The sequence below is a fragment of the Arvicola amphibius genome, chromosome 9 (assembly GCF_903992535.2).
Source record: "Arvicola amphibius chromosome 9, mArvAmp1.2, whole genome shotgun sequence".
Taxonomy (NCBI): domain Eukaryota; kingdom Metazoa; phylum Chordata; class Mammalia; order Rodentia; family Cricetidae; genus Arvicola; species Arvicola amphibius.
The window spans coordinates 48,902,020-48,922,040 of record NC_052055.2 but is presented as its reverse complement, the minus strand read 5'-3'; the positions used below and the strand labels follow the sequence as shown (position 1 = coordinate 48,922,040).

Here is a 20,021-nt window from a genome sequence, read left to right as displayed (position 1 = left end):
TGAAATTAGAAGTTCTCATCGAACACCAACTGACTCTTATCCACCACTGTACCATGCCTATCTAATAGTTTAATATCTTGCATAGAACGTGCTTAATGAATGCTTGCACAAGGTTGCTGAGGAAAGGAGTGCATTTCATATGACTGGGACCTGTGAGGGGAAGACAGAAGGCAGGAACAAATACAGTCTCAGCTGAGTTTTTTAAAAGTCAGTTATAAAAAGGCAAGATGAAGGAGATGGGGCGGGGTGAAAGCCTTTGATGAGGTTATCCATTTACATTTTAGGGTTGGTAGGACTAATTTCACGATGGGTTTGTCGGTGCTGGGACTGAGTTTATCTGCTTGTGAGTCCTTATGATTCAGAGGTGCATTTTCACTCTGCTCACCCTTGATGACGTCACCTCAGGAAGTCATCTGTAGTTTCCGTGTTGCCTGGTCCCATGTGCTAACACTCAGACTTTGATTCTGTCTTCTGTTTAAACTCTCTTGGAGAGTCTGCAAAGCTCAGATTGCCGCGAAGTACAATTTGAATTATTCATTGATTTAAACAGATCTCTGAAAATAGTGTAAAGCCTGTGGGGGAACTGTGAATTTGAAAGAGAGCAAGGAGGACTTGATGGGAAGGCTTTGGGGGAAGAAAGGGGAGGGGGAAATCATGCGATTATATTATAATCTCAAAAACTAAACTAAAAAGGATGAAGGGAAAACAATAACTTGCTAAGGAGGCATTCCTGTTATAGGCTTGTGGTTTTTTTTTTTCTTTCCGAGAATTGGCTTGTTTTTTTATTGGTAAGGAATGTATGGTGACTGAGGAAACTTAAAAATCTAAGCAAATGACCCTCCTGCACAGGTTTTATTTTGTAATGTGAAGATATTGAGCTTGCAGTGGTTGAAATTGGAGCAGATTTCCCAACAGCTAATGGACAAAGAAATTAAAAGTTGGAAAGTATGGTCATGTACCTAACATGTACTTGGAGTGCCTGGGAGGCAGCCTCTGCTGAAGCGATGCTCGGGCAAGTAGTGTTTGCCTTCAGTTTTCTCATGTGTGCTTGTTTGTGGACCAGCCACAGTCATCAGCATATGCCTCCTGGAACAGACATGCTTCGTGCATTGACTCTAAGGGGAGCAGTAATTTCACAGAAGACTAATTTAACAAATTACATAAAATACACAGCAGCTCATTGTCATTCAACTGTTGGCAAGTTCAAACACGGTGACTGTATTTAGAGTGGGCAGGAAGAGAGGTTGAGAAAAATGATACGAAATCTCCATGGTCTAACATAGTAAGGCGAACATGTGAGACACAGAGAAAGAGCTCAGAGCTGGACAGGCATGGCTTTGATTACAGCTCATGTATTCAACTGGGTTCCGATCTCTGCTTTTGTATGTAAGTGGGGTAGAAAGTCTTTCTCATATAGTTGCTACTCGAACTGTGTGACGTAATATCAACAAAATGTTTTGAAAGCACCTGCTACTTAGCACAGAACTCATTTGTCTTACCATTCAACCGAGGCAGGAGAACAGTGACTCACAAAATGAAGATGGTGAAGAATCAAAGATCGGCCATGTTATAGAAAAGTTCTACACACCCACTATAAAAATACATAGGAAACTCAAGCCAAATTGTGTTGAAAAGAATGGAACACACACACACACACACACACACACACACACACACACACAAAATGTGTTTTCATTCCAATCCATGTTCTGATGACTTAAATAAGACGAAGTTCTCTTTTGTTGTGTTAATTCCACTCCTCTTAGCAGGTTTATGGTGCTTTGCCTGGGAATTTTTCACCTGTGGTCCAAGCAAACCCACTTCCCCACTTTCAGAAAGGCTGACCTTGGAGAGCACATTACCATGCCCGGTTGTGGGGAGCCTTACCCATGGCCTTGTTGCCTGCTCCCACAGTGACTCCAGCCATTGTCTAATGGTGTGTGGTTCTTCATTTACCAGATCCTGTGTTTCTGTGTGCCCCTTGGGGGTCATTTTCAAGTCAGCAGCTTCTTTAGTTAGATCTTTCCCCCCATATGATCATAGGTTTTAGCCCTGTGCTCACATTGCACAGTTCCAGGCTGCGGTTGTGTGGGTCCAGTCGGGACTTGTCTTGGAGCCTGGGTTTCCAGAATGAGCTCCAATTTGGGGGGTGGGGGTGGCGCATGCTCCATTTAGGTTTCTCTCATAGTCTAGCTGGGAGTCAATCATGACTTCTCACAGAGAACCCACGAACTTTCTTATCATGTTTCCAGGAAGCTTCTTCGCCTTTTAAAACTTCATGCAGGCACGCAGGAATTTGGAGGGCAGTGTGCTGAGCATGGGAACTGTTTATCATGGTGGCTGCCTCTCTCCAGTGCTTTTCTCTTCTAGTGTGTGCTGGGCGATGGTCTAGATACTTTATGTTTACTCCCCAGAATATTCTGTGTGGAGCATTCGCACATCACCCTATGTTTTCTAACACACGGCTCTTGTTTTCTATCGGAGGATGGGTGAAGCATAGAGGGCTTAGGATGAACAGCCAGGAAATGCCCACGCTGGTGGGTGCTTCCCAAGTCTATGGCATCATGAGAGTACTAGGCTGTTTCTTTGATGCTAAAAGTCCACTTAAATTGTTCATTAATTTGATTAGAATCTCATCTCTTTAATCAGTCGCTTGATGATTATTTAGTTTCCACCAAGTGTTCTTAATTACAAGAAAGAGTTATGATTATGTTGTAATAGGCATTGTACATAATATATAGTTATATAATTGAGAAAGATGCCAATGTGGGCACATTTTTTTTTAAAAAAAAAAACTGTATCTGTTTGGCATTCTAGACTGTATTTCCATTTAGGTATAGGTTGGAATATCCAAAGGAATGCACATTTTTTAAAATGTGATGTAATGCCAACGAAAGGCTGTGAAGGCTCCTTTGACGACACATAACTCATATTCACGTCAATCCAGCTGTGGTAGGACAGTGGTTTACACTGTAAAGGCAGTGAAGACTAACATCTGCCATTTTTATTTTTAGAAATGGCATCTCATTTCTTCCTCTGGGAGACACTCTCGAGTGCGTCTCCATCACCAGTCTCCTCTCGCTGGGTTGCATTTTTCCCTTAAAATACACAAGTCCCTCTCTCCAGGACATTATTTTTTTTTTCCATAACGCTAACAAGATTTCACCACGAAATTGTGTTACCATGGCCACAAGAGTGAGCGCTCTCCCTCACCACTTTATTTCCTGTAACTTTCACTTTCTGCTGTGGCTCAGGGCATCTGTGCTCGTCATGCTCTCCTGATCTCTGCCGACAACACTGGATGGCCAGGCCTCTCCGAATTGGCCTCCTTTCCCTCAGTTCGCAGTGCAAATGGCTTCTCAGAAAGCCTTGCTCTGAACCACCTCTGAAGGCACTTCCCCATACCCGATTTGAATATTTTTGAATATTTGAATATTTTCACTCTCCCCTCCGTCAGTCCTCTGTTTCTCTTTTATACCTCCTCCCTTCCTTCCTGTGGTGCTGAGGAAAGAGCTCAGGGACTTACCTATCATGAACTCTACTGCTGAGCTATGCATCCTCCGTAGCCCCGTCCACTGTTCTTAACGCTACCTGAAAGTTATTCTTCCATCTTTGGAGATTGCATCTCTCCCTTTCTCTGTAAAAGCAACTCCTTGAAATAAGGGCTTCTCCATTTCTCTTACATGGTGCCGAGACACCGGTTGATATTTAACGAATGTTCAATAAGCACAGATCGAAAGGAAGAGTGAATGTAACTTCCCCCTTGATAGCAATGCTTTAGCTTAACGTAGGGCTTTCCCACCCATTCAGGAGTAGGCATCCTACCAACTAAGAGTGAACCCATGAAATTTGGTGAAGGAAATTAAGAGGGTGGAAAGGCTGGCAGATAGTCTTAGGTGTCAGGGTGATGAAGGACTCTAGGCAGCTGCTTCCTACCATGTGCAAAGCACAGCCAAAGTGGGGATGTAGCTTAAGACTGGAGCTGGTAACTGAGCTGCAGGCAGCACTGCTGGCCTTTGTTTGGGGGAGGTAGCCTTCCCCTTGAGTCTGGTGTCCAGAACACTTACTCTTTCAGCCTCCCTGGTGCTGGCCTTGTAGGCACAAGCTACCACTGCTGGTTGCGGTGTCATTTCTGCCCTTGGTTCAGCCATGGTCAGCTGAGTGCCCGAGTCTGGAATCTATAAGCACCCCTGTTCGTTTCATCAAGGCATTCCTTGTTTTCTGTGAGAACAAAATAAGGCTTTAGTGCGTTATTCATTAGTAGCTAACATTTGCCCATTTTACACAAAAAACAGTGTACACCACATATGAATCTCAATGAGCATTATTTGTGATAAACTTTATTGAATATACATGCACATGGAGATGTTTGGTATTTCTTCTTTTATAAACTATTTCGTTTTTTATAAAATGCTTGATAATTTTTTTCTCTCTATGAGTATGAGGTTAGCCTGGCCTACAGAGTAAGTTCCAGGGCTGCATAGTGAAACGCTGGTCTAAAAAAGTCTTTTAGCCTATGTTTTCTTAGGGATACTTTTATTTTTTCCAGTAATGTAGATCATTCTTTCTACATTTATAAGCATATATATTTTCCTTATGTTATATATGCATATGTATGAAATAGATGTTAAACTTTAAATTTGATTAGTCTATGCTTTTCTGGGACAGGACTCCACTTGGAGTGTGGTGACAGGGCTTGTGATGTATAACCAAATGCCCACATTCTGGCATGGTCACAATCTATATCATCTATGGTTAGTCAGTTTCAGAGGAGTTGGTCATATTAAATGTTATGAATGACTTCCTTCCTTCTTCTGGTAAAATGTATGGCAATTAGATACATTAGTGGACTGACAATTTTTTTTTTCACAATTACCTGGTTATTGTATGAAACGACAGGATTTGGGTGAACAGACACCCTCGTACACTCATGATAAAAACATAAAATGGTGCAGCCACTTAGGAAAATAGTTTAATTGGTTCATAGGACTCATCAGTTCTACCACTATGTAGCTGTGTGCCCACTAGAAATGAAGCCATATGTCTACATAAAACATACATTCATATAAAAAAAAAACACTCCTAGAAACTCATGCATTACAGCCAGAACAACTAAAGTATCCATCAGCTACTGGCATTATACGGAGTACCCATGTGAAGGGATACTGTTTGGCAGTAGAGAAGAATGAAGTCCTGGCTGATGCTACAGAAACAACTTGTGAAAGCTAAAAATGTGGCAGGCGCTTATGATTCCACGTACATGCAATGTCTAGAGCAGCAGATTAGATGAGGATGAAAGAGGAATCGTTACAAGGGGCAGGAAAAAGTAGGATAGGACATGGCTGTTAAAGGACAGTAACTTTTTGATGGGAAATACGTAAAAAATGTTTTAAAACCAGATTATGATGATGGTTGTTTCACAGTTGTGTGGATAAACTGTAAACTAAACGTCAGTGTTAGAAGGCAGAGTTCATGCTCCATGAATTATATCTGAATACAGTGGTGGCCAAAAAGGGTACATGTAGAAAATTAATGGGAAACATGGAGATGTTCTGAGAATACATCCTCAGGAAAATTCACCATTGTGCAAGCATCATATATAGAATTTATTCACATTAGCTTAGGTGGACTAGCCTGGACTATATGGTGTATGCGTGTGTATGATGTAGCCTATTGCTCCCAGGGTGATGATGAACAAGATGGCATGAAATTAATTCAAGTTCAAAAGAAAGTGTTGCAGTTTAGAGAGGCCACAGACATGGCATTCATGGGTCTGCTGTCACCCTGATTGCAGCCCACTGTTTTAATATAAGTCGACTCTACAACTTAGGGCAAGAGGTTTAGTGGGTATCCAAACCAGTAACAGAATTCTTTATTATCAAATATTAGACACCTCTGTACAACTGACTGCACCATCACATCGTCACACAGAGTTGACTAATTTGTGTCTTTGCAATGTTAGGAGGACAGTGGTGTCACTACAAGATAGATTTTTTTCAGCTCCGTGAAAATGTCGTAGGACAATTGTTGCAAACATACCCCATAGGGGATGAGATGTATTATGTGGCACCTAACTGTACTTCTGAAGGGAATAGGACAGACAGACTGTTATATAGGACTATACTCTTGCCAGAGGTCATCCTCTTCTGGAGTCCAGCTGGCTCTACTTGCCAAAGATCATCACAGCTAGGTTCGTTAACTCTTGACCTTTGCTTTTGGAATGATAGGACAGGAAGGTCATGGACCCTCCTCTGAGTTATCCTTTCCCAAAACAGTTGTATACTGCCTTAATTGATTATGACCTTGGGGAATCTGGGAAGAACTAGAGGTTGTAGGCGGAAAAGTACTAGGGAAGGGGAGAGGTCTCCTTCTATGAGTCTTATGGAAGCCATCATTCTTGCTAGATGTAAACCTTCCCGTTGTTATGGATCTGGGCTCCCTCAGAGCGTCATCATTACCATAAATAAATTTTAATAAAAAGAGGTTTTCAAATTAAATCCTGGTGTCCAATGTGGGGCCAAGACTGCATCTGAGAACACTTCCAAGATTCAAGACTTAGCCATATCAGTCCAAGGCCTATAAAAGCAAAAACCATATGATTACATGCATTCTGTCTATGTGTAGGCAGGGTTTTTATTCTAACATGTATGTCTTACAGTTGTCCTGGTCATCTTGATTACAAAGTCAGAAATGACAGTTAGCCTATCTATCTAGAAAGTCTATCTATCTAGTTACTATCTAGCAAGAATAGGAAATGCCCTTCAAGGGTACAGCCTGTTCAAGTTAGGGCCTTATATGTCAGAGACATTTTTTTTGTTAACACAAGCTTAATAAGTTTAAGCTTCAAATTTATTGCTAGCCATCATTTCCCACACACACACACCCCTTGAGTTGCATCCTGAGTCAAATCTTTGACTCTGTGCTGGGTACCTGTTTATATATTTAAAGCCATATAATAGTTCTTGTAGAGGGAAACTAGTTTCCTTAGGATAAGGGGTGATGTATTCTCCTCTATAATTGCTTCTCAGATGTCATTGCTAGGGCCCAGGAATGCTAGAATAGTGTTCAAAGTCCAGGAAGGGATTTAAGCATTGGGGTGCGGGGTGTTCATCAGAAACATCTGATTGGTTGGTTGACCCAGCTGGAGAGACTCAGTCATAGAGGCTGACTGGCTTTCACCAAATTTAGGATTCTTTGGTTCTGGAACAGTTTGTTGTCTGCAGCTGATTCATGAATGGTATTCATCAAGCTGGCTAGAAATCTGTTGGGACAGATCTAGACCAATGACAGAAGTTAAGGTTTAGGAACTTAAAGGAAAATCTTACATTTGGAGCTTCCCACTTAGAAATAGACAGTAGGTGGGAACAACATGCTGTTGATTGACAGGAGTACTTATCAGGAGTCCATTTGACCTGTCATAGGTGGATTTATGTTATGTTTTCCTGAAGCTTCTATGAATTCTATTTATAAAAAGAGATGAAAGTTTAGGGATGTTAACACTACTATTGCTTGTAATTTGTGTTGAGATTCATGTTGTGGGAAAAGTAGTAGGCTTATGTTTTTGAGTCATAGTAAAAGCTTGAGAATCCAGAGTGCTGAAAATGTCTGTGCATGTGTATGCACATGAGTATATGCATGAGTGCATGTGTGTGTGTGCATTTATGAATGTGTGCGTATGTGTGTGCTCGACAGAGATGTCTCGAGCATAATGAGAAACATCATTATGTCTATACTTAGAAGACATCCAAAGGAAATTCTTAAGTTTTGAGCTTGGGACTATGATAATAGTAGTCAGGAAGATCAATAATTTAAAAGCATTTGAAGACTGTTATATCACCCACAGGGTTGCCTGTTATTCCCCACCCATTGGTCTATAGGTAAAGCTAGTAAGCTCATTGGGTTCCCAGGTGAACTTTGGTGAAACCACAACTGGCATTGTACTTGGGACTTCAGAAGGAGGGGTAGACATTGCTATATCTGCTCCTGGGGAAGGGCTATTAGTCATACACTGTAGTGAGTCACATGGTCATGCCTTGTAAGGTGTTGCTCTAGGTTGAGAGATGCCGTAAGCCATGGGTATAGCTGCTTACTGAATTCTCTGCACTGATACTCAAATAAATCATGCCAATAGGCTATCTACTGTCATAACTGCCTGACAGTGTTGTTTGGAGTGCTTGGAAATGACAGAAAGCTACACATGGATTAAAGCCATGGGGCAAGCTATATGACTGTCTGGAATCCTGCATTGGCAGTGAGTTACAGTCAAAAGGCTGCCTGGCCCTCATGTACCTCAGCATAAAAGCAGCATGTAATTGCCAGATCCTGAATTTTATAAAATAATAAACAGCAGAAACCTAGAAAATGTATTAACCATTACATATTTATCATAATTATAATTTTATTAAATTATTTTGTTGATTTAAAAAGTTTTATTACTTCATTTTCTTGCTTGCTTCTTTTTGTGCCAAATTAAATCCTCTGCAGAACAATTTGATTTTTCTTGTTCTAGTATTCATTGTGAATACCTTTCTTCCTAGAATTTTTAAGTTATGCTCAACAAATACTTTGTTTACAGCTCATTTCATTTTGTTTTCATTGACACAGACTGTCAATATAACACTGATATTAAGTATGAAAATAAAAATTAGAAATCAGTTATAAAAAATTACCCCAAATGTGTATTTTTTATGTGTATCTTTTATTTTTGTGACTCTGGATGCTTTATAGAAGAACACCTCTGAATTTTGTAATTTCATCTGGAGAATGAGTCTTGCTAATAATTGCTACTTGTTAGGATCTTGTTGAGGGTTTAGGAAATGGCTTATGTAAGCACAGTGCCAGGCTTGGTAACGGAGTAGGAGTGGAATTTGTGCTTTGGGTTCCTGTTTTGTGCTGGCCACATAGGAGGGAGTGGGCAGCGTTGAGAACAGCAGCAGGTAGGAGAGAAAGTTCCAGAAAAACAGAGTGCTGTGGGACAGTGTGAACCTAGAGCATGAGATTGGCATGGTTTGGAACTAGAGCCATGGTTTTTAGCCTTCCTCATGCTGCAACCCTTCAGTCCAGTTCACATTGTAGCGACCCCAATCATAAAATTATTTTCATTGCAGCTTTATAACTGTAATGTTGTAACTGTTAGGAATCATAATGTAAATATCTGATAGGCAGGATATGTGACCCCGTGAAAGAATCTTTCAGTCCGTGAAGGAGTAGTGACCCCCAGGTTGAGAACCACTGAGCTAGGTGGACAGAGATGTGAAGACACATTATGTAGGTGGGCCTTCTGTTTCGTGTTGATTTCATTGGTTAAATAAAGAAACTGCCTTGGCCCTTTGATAGGACAGAAAATTAGGTAGGTGGAGTAAACAGAACAGGATGCTGGGTAGAAGGCAGTGAGGCAGACGCCATGCTTCTCCTACCCAAGACAGACGCAGGTTAGAATCTTCCCCGTAAGCCACCACTTCGTGGTGCTACAGAGATTATTAGAGGACTTCGACTATTTTTGTAATTTCAACCTCAGAATATTTATTTTTATTTGCATATTTACTTTTTTCCTTTTTAAACCTATCCTTTTGCCTGTACACAATCTGTCCCCTTCTGCTATAACAGTTGTAGTTTGAGGGAAAAATAGATTGTCTTTAAATATGCATGTAAAATTTCCAGAAATGTTTTCCAACCAATGAAAGAATAATTGAATCAAATATTACAATCAGATCACTTCCAAAGGTAAGTTTTTTCCCCTTGTCTTTCTAAAAAAGAATGCAGAAAAAATATGTTTTTAGATTTAAGAAAATGTCTATGTATGAACAACTTCCTGATTCTAGTCCGTGGGATAGTGTAATGACAAACATAACTGTCCTCGAATGCCACCTGGCTCTGCTCTGCTGTCTGTGGTAAAGCACCTAACCACTGTCAACCAGAGGGCAGTCAATGCCTCCGATTAAACAATAACACACTTGTGTGGTTCAGTGTTTGTCGGCCTGGTTTGTGAAAGCTTGTGCTGTTCCTGGAGCTGTCTGGGCAGTATCTGGTAGCAGCCTGGCAGACCGCCTCTGCTCCAGAAACCACACTGAATGACAAGACTCAACAATTTCCAACATTTAGTTAAGACATGACATCTTTGGTAGAAACATGACAAGTTTTGGGTGAGGCCCCGTGAAACAGAGATTCTATCACATGTGGAATGTTTATACTATGAAACATTACCTAGCTCTTCTTTTGCCATTGTCCCTAAGGGAAATTGTGTGTGTTTGTGTGTATATGTGTGTATGTATGTCTTCCTGTTTTTAGCTATTTCTATTGAAAGCTAAGAGACCCACTCCTATAGTATTGAAGGCTTGTATTGTTGGAGAGAGCTCTCCCAAATACACTTAATAATAATGCATCTTACAGTCCACCCCATGTGTTCAGTGATGTATTCCCTAAAGCATATCACATGCGTTATTAAATTAGCACTTCCAGAACTTACAAGAACTCAAAGTGCTATGACTTTGAAACTCTGTAACTTTGAAATTCATAGAAATGCATAGTAGATTTGTTTTTCAAGTTGTATCTGTGATAGGCTAGATAATATTTGCCTCCTTAAGAGAAATCCTAATGAGTGTGGTATTGGTAACTGAGGAAGAGAATGAGCAACGAAAGTATATTCTTTTAACATTTTTATTGCTGTGTGTGTGCAGGATGTGTGTGTGTGAGTGTGGATGTGCATGTGGAGTCTATTGTCCCCTTTCATGTTTAGGAGGGTTCTTGGGCTTCAAACTCGGGTTGCCAGGCTTGTATGTCAAAAACTTTTGCCTGCTAAGCCATCTCTGTGGCCTTACAGAAACTCTTATTATGAGATATATCTGTGTTATTTTACTTATGTATATATACTTCTTCATTTTTTTCAAGTACATTTCTTAAAATAGCTGGAATCAGAGCTGAGGATTAGTTGGATTTTTAACTAACAACTGAATTAGTGTGGCTGTTTTGGTTACCCCCTATTATACCGTTACTTTACATGACAATGGCTATGGCTCATTAGTGGTCTTACACATTTGTCTTCCCAGTGGTACTCAAGATTCATGCAATTTAGAATATGTCTGTCATATTTGCTGCGTCCCTGCCAGTGCACAAACAGAAGCTGATTGATGTTCCTTATTTGCTTGGAAACTGCTTGCAGAATTGCACCAAAGTTCAAAGAAAATTGCTCTTTTTCACTTAGAGGAAAACAACCTCAACTGTCAGGGTCTCAGGATGGCAGTTGTTTTGAGCATAAAGTCAGAGCAGGCAGGGTAATGCTCTTAGGCAGTTGATTATTGTCATTCATTATAGCATTATGTGCCCCTCTTTATGAGAACTAGATAGTTAAGGGGCCCCACAGTGAACTCTGCCCATGTTAGAGAGGTGTTGGTGACTTCCTGATTATCTACTGTTTTGTTATAAATATGTAAAACACACCTCCTCTGTGAACCAAGTTCATCCTCATACAAGCTGTAACTTTTTGACTGACCCTAGGTTTAGCTGTGTTAGTTAGTCATCCTCTGTCAAGTTTAGAGACCATCATTTTAACTGAAATCTAAGAGAGATCTTTAGAATAACTTGGTCACTATCATGTGCAATTTACACTATGTATTTTTTCAGGCTCAAACACACACACACACACACACACACACAAGTGTACATATATAAAGACAGAGCACCAGTGTTCTTCATGTAATATCAATGTATGCAATACTATTACTTGACTGTATAATGTAGTTATATTATTTGCAGGGCTGGGGTGAAACCCAGAGTCTTCCACATGTTAGGAAAATTCTCTACCTCTCAGTGATATTATAGTCCTTCAGACAATATTTCTACAGTGCACTGTTTTTCTAGACAACTTTTAAAGAATTTGCCCTCTTCCTTGTGTTGGCTGTATCTAAGTTTTCAAAATGGAGACAGAACATTCGGGAGTTTTAGCCTGATGCTGCAGTTCAGCATCATAAAACTATTGGCATGAGTTTTTGTTATTCTGGTTCAAGCTAATGACAACCTATGGGAGGGAGTAGCTTTCCATTCTCAAACCCAGAAGTGTGCATGTGCCCATACACATGTGTGCATTTGTGTGTGTGCCTGTGTGTTCGTGGTATACTATATATATATATATATATATATATATACACACACACACATATATATGTATGTGTTTGTATATGTGCATGTACATATATGTGTGTTTGTTATGTGCATGTGTGTATGTGTGTGAATGTGGGTTTATATCTGCGTATATGTGTGTGTGTGTGTGTGTGTGTGTGTGTGTCTGTATAGATATGTGTGTGTGTGCCTGGTACATGTGCATTTGTGGTATGTGTGTGTGCATGTGTGTGTTCAAGAAGTGCCTTGGATAGGAACCAAGGTGCCTCTGTGTGGCAAATGCAGTTTTTAGCCTCTTGCTTGGATCCTTCATTTTGTAAAGAGGGCCTTTCAAAGTACCCTACTAGTGGGAACTTTTTTTGTTTCATGCTATTTGGCTGAAGTTGCACATTCCTAGAATTTCTTAGAAAATAAGCAATTTCTTCTGAAATTCTCCACACAATGTTTTATTCTATAAAGAAAAGGGGCCGGAGTTGGAAAAGTTAACACCACAAGGCCATTTGTTATTGGAATTGTGTCTTGTTTATTAACTTACTTTTTCTGGGCCTCTGCTGAGTTTGCTTATCTTTTTTTTTTTTTTTTTTTTTTTTTTTTTTTGGTTTTTCGAGACAGGGTTTCTCTGCAGCTTTAGAGCCTGTCCTGGAACTAGCTCTTGTAGACCAGGCTGGTCTCGAACTCACAGAGATCCGCCTGCCTCTGCCTCCCGAGTGCTGGGATTAAAGGCGTGCGCCACCATCGCCCGGCTTGAGTTTGCTTATCTTTAAATTGACTTTTAAAAAAATAATTTCTTTTATTTTTGGATTAAAATAAAATAATTTTCTCCCATTTCTTTTCCTCCCTCCAAATTTTCCTCTTTATTCCTCCATGCTCTCTTTCAAATCCATGGCCTTTTTTCATTAATTGTTGTTATATGCATATATATGTATGCATATGCGAAATATTTATATACATTGTATATAATAAGTTAGACATGTAATAAATACAACTTGCTCAGTCTTTCTAATGGTATTGGTTGATATTTTTTCAGAGGTGACTATTTGGTACTGAATAACCAATCAGTGTGCTCATCTGCCCTCATAGGGAAAACCATTCCTTCACCCTTGTTGCTTCTTAGCTGTCTTCAGTCCTTTATGTAGGGCTGATGCCTCCTGGGTCTCCCCACTTCCAATGTGACATGTTATTGCTATTGTTCTTGTTCAGCTCATGTTTTGGCAGTGATGTTGATGAGACTTATGTGTGTTTTAGCCTCTGACATTACCAGGAGACACAGTCGACTCCCTGTGTCTCTGCCTCTTACAGCCCTCCAGTCTCTCTTCTTCAGTGATCCCTGAGCCTTGAGTGCAAGAGATTTTTTTTTTGTAGCTATAGCCATTGGGACTAGCTAGACTCCACAGCTCTGCTTAGAATTGGTTCTGCTTTTCTGTAAAGGTCTTGGTCTGTTGTGTAGAAACTTTTTGAAAAGGGGTGAGGTCTATACTTATATGTAAATAAAAGGACAAGTATTTAGATGCAGTTAGAGATGATGCTGTTTTAATAAACGGGTGGTTGTAGGTTCCTCTCCAAGCTCCATGACTTCACTAGCTCTAGGTAGCTAGCTAGGTTTACAGTATCAGGCATGATTTCCCTATTGTTGATCAGTTCTTAAGTCTAACTAGAGAACTGTTGGTTACCACCAAGGTATGTGTGTCTGAGCCGTACCCTTTGGGTTATTGTTCTATTCTATTCTGGTCATTGTTGTGGTTCATAGGCATCATAGCCAGATATTATTGCTGGTTGCTTCCCTTGCTTGGGAATTTTCATGGTGCCTTCTGGTACCATTAAACCTTCTAAGGAGGAGGCCTTCAAGTCAGTTACAGATTAGTGGTCTCCATGCCCTGTTTCTGAAGCCCATGGTATTTTTACTAATAGAGACTTACCGTCTACCTCTGAGGATGAGACCAAGGGCAATAGCAATAAACTGTAATGTTTGGGAGTCTTCAACAATCCTGACCAGAAATTCTCATGACTACTTTTTTTTAATAGATGGTCTTTGGTTCTAGGAGGAAGTATTATCAACTCAGAGATAATTTCATTTAAAGTATATATGTCTATTTATACACAGACTTCTGTGTATTATAGGTTTTCCTTTTAGGTGGATAGTTAATAGTATGATTCCTTATGACAATTTCAGACATCCTAACTGCTTCTTTGTCCTTCTTCTGTATTTATCTTCACTCCCTCCCTAATTAGAGACCCCCATTTTCCATTTCCCCAGTGAAATCCTTTGTACCCTGTTATTCCCCCTGCTTATTATCCAGGCGGTAGCCCCAATTTACTTTCCTGGTCTCTGCAACCACTCCAGTGTATATACTCACATCTGAAGTTTTGGAGTCAGGAACCTTCAATTAAAAAGAAAATGCAGTATTTGTCTTTCTGGGTCTGGGTTACCTCACTCAATTTGATCTTTTCAGTCATATTGACACAAGTGGACTTTTCTTTTTAATAAAATATTTGTAAAGTAAAATATTTTGAACGTATCTTGAATAGGTTTGGGACTGGTGTCGTTTGACAATTGTTGATTTCTTGCTCCCTATACATAATTAAAGGGATTTGACTTTTCTAACCTTTCAAAATGTGTTAGCATAACAGTCTTCCAGGAACTCATGTCAGATAGTCTCTGTTGTGTTCTATTCATGTGACCACAGTAGAGAAGAACTTATTTTTAGAAAAAAACTAAGAAATTAAATCCTAATTGTCAAGATCACATTGATGAAGTTCTGGAATTTTATTCTTCATCATGTGAGAACTTTTAGTTTGCTGTGTTCTTTTGTAAAATATTTTTTAGACTGTAATATAATTACATCATTTCCTCCTTTCTTTCCTCCCTCCAGACCTTCACATGTGTACCAAGCCTTTGTTTTCTTTCATTATTACACCACACACACACACACACACACACACACACACACACACTTCCATAAACACATAAATACAACCTGCTTCATCTGTATAATGTTATTTGTATGTACTTTTTTCAGGGCCCACTATTTGGTATTGGATAACCAATTGGTGTGCTCTTCCATGGGGATGTAGGTAGAGTTTTTTGTCTTAACCACCAACTCCCAAATAATCACACAAAGATTTATTATTAATTATAAATGCTTGGCTGATAGCTTAGGCTTATTACTAACTAGCTCTTATGTTTTAAATTAAATGTTTCTACGTCATTACTGGTTGCCATGTGGCTAGTGGCTTATTATGCCATTTTATACATCCTGCTTCCTCTGAATCTGGCTGGTGACTCCAGAGACTCCCCCTTCTTCCCAGCATCCTCCTTCTCTGGCTTGCCTACCTAATCTCTTCCTGCCCAGTTCTTTATTAACCAATGAGAGTAATACATATTTACAGTGTAGAAAGATTGTTCAGCAACATGAGGAGGACAATTTCTCTGGTTCTAGGAATTCCTTAGTTACCTATAGTTCTTTGTCTAGAGTGTAGTCCTCCTGGACTTCCCCGCATCCCTGTCCATGTCAGGCTGCCTGTTGGGGCCATCCTTGTTCAGCTCACATTTAGGTAGTCATGTTGGTGAGACTTTATGGATGTAGCTTCTGATATTCCTAGGAGACACAGTCTCACAGCAAAGCTTCCTGTTTCTTTTGCTTTTATAATCTTTCTACTCTTCCTACGTAATGACTCCTTTGCCAGAATTGTGTTTTTGATGTATCGATTGGGCTCCACAACTCTGAAATTCTGATTGGTTGTGCTTTTTTTTTTTTTCATCTGTTGCAAAGAGAAGTTTTCTTCATAAGAAGTGAGGACTACACTTACTGTGGGAGTAAAGATAAATGTTTAGGATGTAGTTAGAAACTTCGCTGGTTTAGTAAGGTAGAGGTTATATGTTCTCCTCCAAGATTCATGGCTTCACTAACCCTGATGATTAGGCATGTTTCTAGTACCAGGCATGATTTCCCACCTGTTAAACATGTCTTCAGTCTAATTGGCGAGTACTTGGTGACTACCAAGGGATTCATGCCTGTCACTAATGTACTCTTAGGGTAGCTGTGCCATGCTCGTTTTTGTTGTGCTACTTGATGTATTTTTTTTACCTTAACATTGTGTTTTAGGATTTGAATGGCTGGAAGACACAGTGTTGAATAGTCAGTGGTTGACCACATTAGTCTTGCTGATGAGAATTTTATTTTATATTTTTAATTTAAGATTGTAGTTAGTCTTACATGAGCATGGCAATGGAACTGCATTATAGTCCTCAAGATACATATCTAGCATACTTTTGAGTCTCAACCACCTTAGTGTTTTTGTACTCTTTGTACATGAACTCTGAAAGAAACAGCTTAATTAACATTATTTTAGAATCTTAATGAGCAGAAGTTGGAGCCAGTGGAAGGGCCAGAGAATTATTACTAAGTGGAAAACTACCTTTGCAAATGTAATATCATAGAACCTCCTCGAATGGAAATGTTTTGAATTACAATTTGCCAACCACTGCCGGAGTCTGGGAGTCTGCATGAGGGACAGGAAGGATTGTTTTCATTTGATTTCTGTGTAGCATAGACCTTTTCAAATCTGAATAGATTCAAGTCCAAATATGTCTGCTCTTTTGTTTCTAGGAATACTTCAAGATGTGGCTTCAGGCTGCCACCTGTACAGTCCAGTTCAGTTGACTCTCTTTCTTTTCTTATTTTCTCAGTGATGATGTCCGTGGAAGTGGTAGCTTTGGAGAATTGAAATAAGAGAGAATATGTCAGACTAGTGTGAACCAAAGGATTGCTTAGATACTGATGACAGTACACACAGTGTTCGGGAGCAGCAGCCCAGTGATGGAATGAAGCAGCTTGAACACAGAGTTTTCATTTTAAGTATTAAACAGAAATAGTAGTGATTTCAAAGAAATGGAAACTGGATGTGAAGTAAAAAATTGAGCTTTGGGACTTTCAGATTATCACCATTGTTATCTTAGTTTTAAGAAATGGCTACGTCTTAAAATCACCAGATTGGGAACAGTTTGACATGTAACTTTCCTAGTACTTGCTTACCTTATTAATTGGAGAAGACTGAACTCAACTCTTGTGTTTTGGTGGGTGTTTGTTTGTATTGTTTGTGGAGGTGCACTGCCTTTCTCTGTCTCCCTCCCTTTCTCTTCCTGTGTGTGTGTGTGTACGTGTGTGTGTGTACGTGTGTGTGTGTACGTGTGTGTGTGTGTACGTGTGTGTGTGTATCTGTGTGTATGTGTGTATGTGTGTGTGTACGTGTGTGTACGTGTGTGTGTACGTGTGTGTACGTGTGTGTGTATGTGTGTGTACGTGTGTGTGTATGTGTGTGTGTACGTGTGTGTGTACATGTGTGTGTACGTGTGTGTATGTGTGTGTACGTGTGTGTGTATGTGTGTGTGTACGTGTGTGTGTACGTGTGTGTATGTGTGTGTATGTGTGTGTACGTGTGTGTGTGTACGTGTGTGTGTACGTGTGTGTGTATGTGTGTGTATGTGTGTGTACGTGTGTGTGTGTACGTGTGTGTGTATGTGTGTGTACGTGTGTGTGTACGTGTGTGTGTATGTGTGTGTGTACGTGTGTGTGTATGTGTGTGTATGTGTGTGTGTACGTGTGTGTGTGTGTGTGTGTGTGTGTGTGTAAGCCATGTGATCAACACTTCCTCCATTGTTCTTCATCTTACTTATGCAGACGGTCTCCCATAGGACCAGGAATTTGGTAATACAGGAGAACTACCTGGTCCTTGAGCTTCAGGGACCCTTCCACCTGCTTTCCCTGGGCTGGGCACAGGATGTTCTTCCTGGTTTTTGATACGTGTGATGGGGCCCTGACCTCAAGTCCTCAGGTTTGTGTAGTAAGCGCTACTGACTCAGTCATCTTCCCAGCACCTGTACTTATTTTTTTTTGTATTTTTGTTTTTATTTATTTTCTTAAAAAGAAAACAAACTATCTTTTTTCATTGTATATACCAATCCAAGTTCCCACTCCCTCCTCTCCTCCCATCCCCTCCACTTATCCCACCCTCCACCCCCATCCATTCTTCAGAGAGGGTAAGGCACATTGCTTTGGGGAAGGTCCAAGGCCCTCCCTACTATATCTAGGCTGAGCAAGGTATCCATCCAAAGAGAATAGGTTCCCCAAAAGCCAATACAAGCAGTAGGGATAAATCTGGGTGCCACTGCCCCTCAGAATGCCCCAACCATGCAACTGTCACCCACATTCAGAGGGACTAGTCCAGCTGGTGTTGAGAGTTCCCATTAGCTCAGGTAGACTGTTTCTGTGGGTGAACCCATCATGGTCTTGACCTCTTTGCTCATATTCTCATTCTTCCCACTCTTCAACTGGACTTTGGATGCTCAGTCCATTGCTCCAATGTGGGTCTCTGCCTCTGTTTCCATCAGTTGCTGGATGGAGGTTCTATGGTGATATTTAAGATATTCATCAGTTTGACTACAGGGCAAGGCCAGTTCAGGCACTCTCTCCTCTATTGCTTAGGGTCTTAGCTGGGGTCATCCTTGTGGATTCCTGAGAATTTCTCTAGTGCCAGATTTCTTGCTAGCCCCATAATTGCTCCAACAGTAAAAATATCTCTTTCCTTGATCTCATCTCTGTTCTTCCTCCATCTCAACTATCCTGTTCCCACAAGTTTTCCTCATCCCTCTCCTTCTTCCCTCCTCTTCCCCTTCCACCCTTCCTTCTACCCAAACCCCCAAGTCCTCAGTTTTGTCAGGTGATCTTGTCTATTTCAGCTTTTCAGGTGGATCTATGTATGTTTTTCTTTGGGTTCACATTGTTACTTAGCTTCTCTAGGATCATGAACTATAGGCCCAATATCCTTTATTATAGCTATCCACTACTGAGTGAGTACATACTATATTCATCTTTTTAAATATGATTACCTCACTCAGGATGGTGTTTTCTAGTTCCATCCATTTGCATACAAAACTCAAGATGTCATTGTTTTTTTTTTTTTTTTACAACTGAGTGGTACTTTAATGTGTAAATGTGCTACATTTTTTAAAAAAATCAATTCTTTGGTTGAGGGGCATCTAAATTGTTTCCAGGTTCTGGCTATTATAAATAATGCTGCTATGAACATTGTTCAACAAATGTCTTTGTAGTATGATTGAGCATCTTTTGGGTATATACCCAAGAATGGTATTGCTGGATCCTGAGATTAGTTGATTCCCAATTTTCTGAGAAACCGCCATACTGATTTCCAAAGTGGTTGTACAAATTTGCACCAGTATTTTTTTTTAGAGAATAATGTATATGATTGTACTACTATTGTTGAAAATAATGAGATACTCCAATGTTCATTTTCTGGTTTCACATTATTCTGTTATATGTATGCAAGCACATGAAAAAATTTAAATCAGTAATTGTGTTATATTTATCTAGTTGCCTGATATTTGTTCCTTCTAGAAAGAATGATTAAACAAGGCTTATGTGTTCATCAGAAATTCCCAGACTGAAAGCGTGTTTGCAACAACCCTTCAAGGCTGAGAAGGGGTTTCCTAGTGCATGCTGTTATATGCATCTATATGGTCACAAACTCTGAATCCCTAAGTGTGTCTTAGTAACTGACCCACATTTCAGGTTGGGGAGTGTCCAAGCACCGAGTAGTGACATCTGCATAGATATTCCGATTCTACAACTTGGAGAGTCACGTCAATAATGGTAATGAAGGACAAGGAAAAGAGTCACCTCATCTTTCATCCATTGAGAACCAATCTGAATTAGAGAACCAAGACTTTGGAAAATTTACATTTAACTCTATATGTTTACATATTTATGATTTGTGAGCTTATATAAATCTATTTGGTTTTGTAATTAACTAATGTTCTCTGTTTTATTTAACAGAAATCTTCTTGATAGAGACACATTTTCTAAGTCTGATCCAAGTAAGTGAAATATTAG

At 39.9% G+C, this 20,021-nt stretch overlaps 1 protein-coding gene across 1 annotated transcript in view; it reads left to right on the top strand.

The window, feature by feature from the left end:
* Positions 1-20,021, top strand: part of Cpne8 (copine 8) — a 191,898-nt gene that overhangs the window by 9,235 nt on the left and 162,642 nt on the right. The window contains exon 2 of the mRNA XM_038343526.1: positions 19,965-20,005. Coding sequence (XP_038199454.1) covers positions 19,965-20,005 — 41 coding nt within the window. The remainder of the gene's footprint in view (positions 1-19,964; positions 20,006-20,021) is intronic.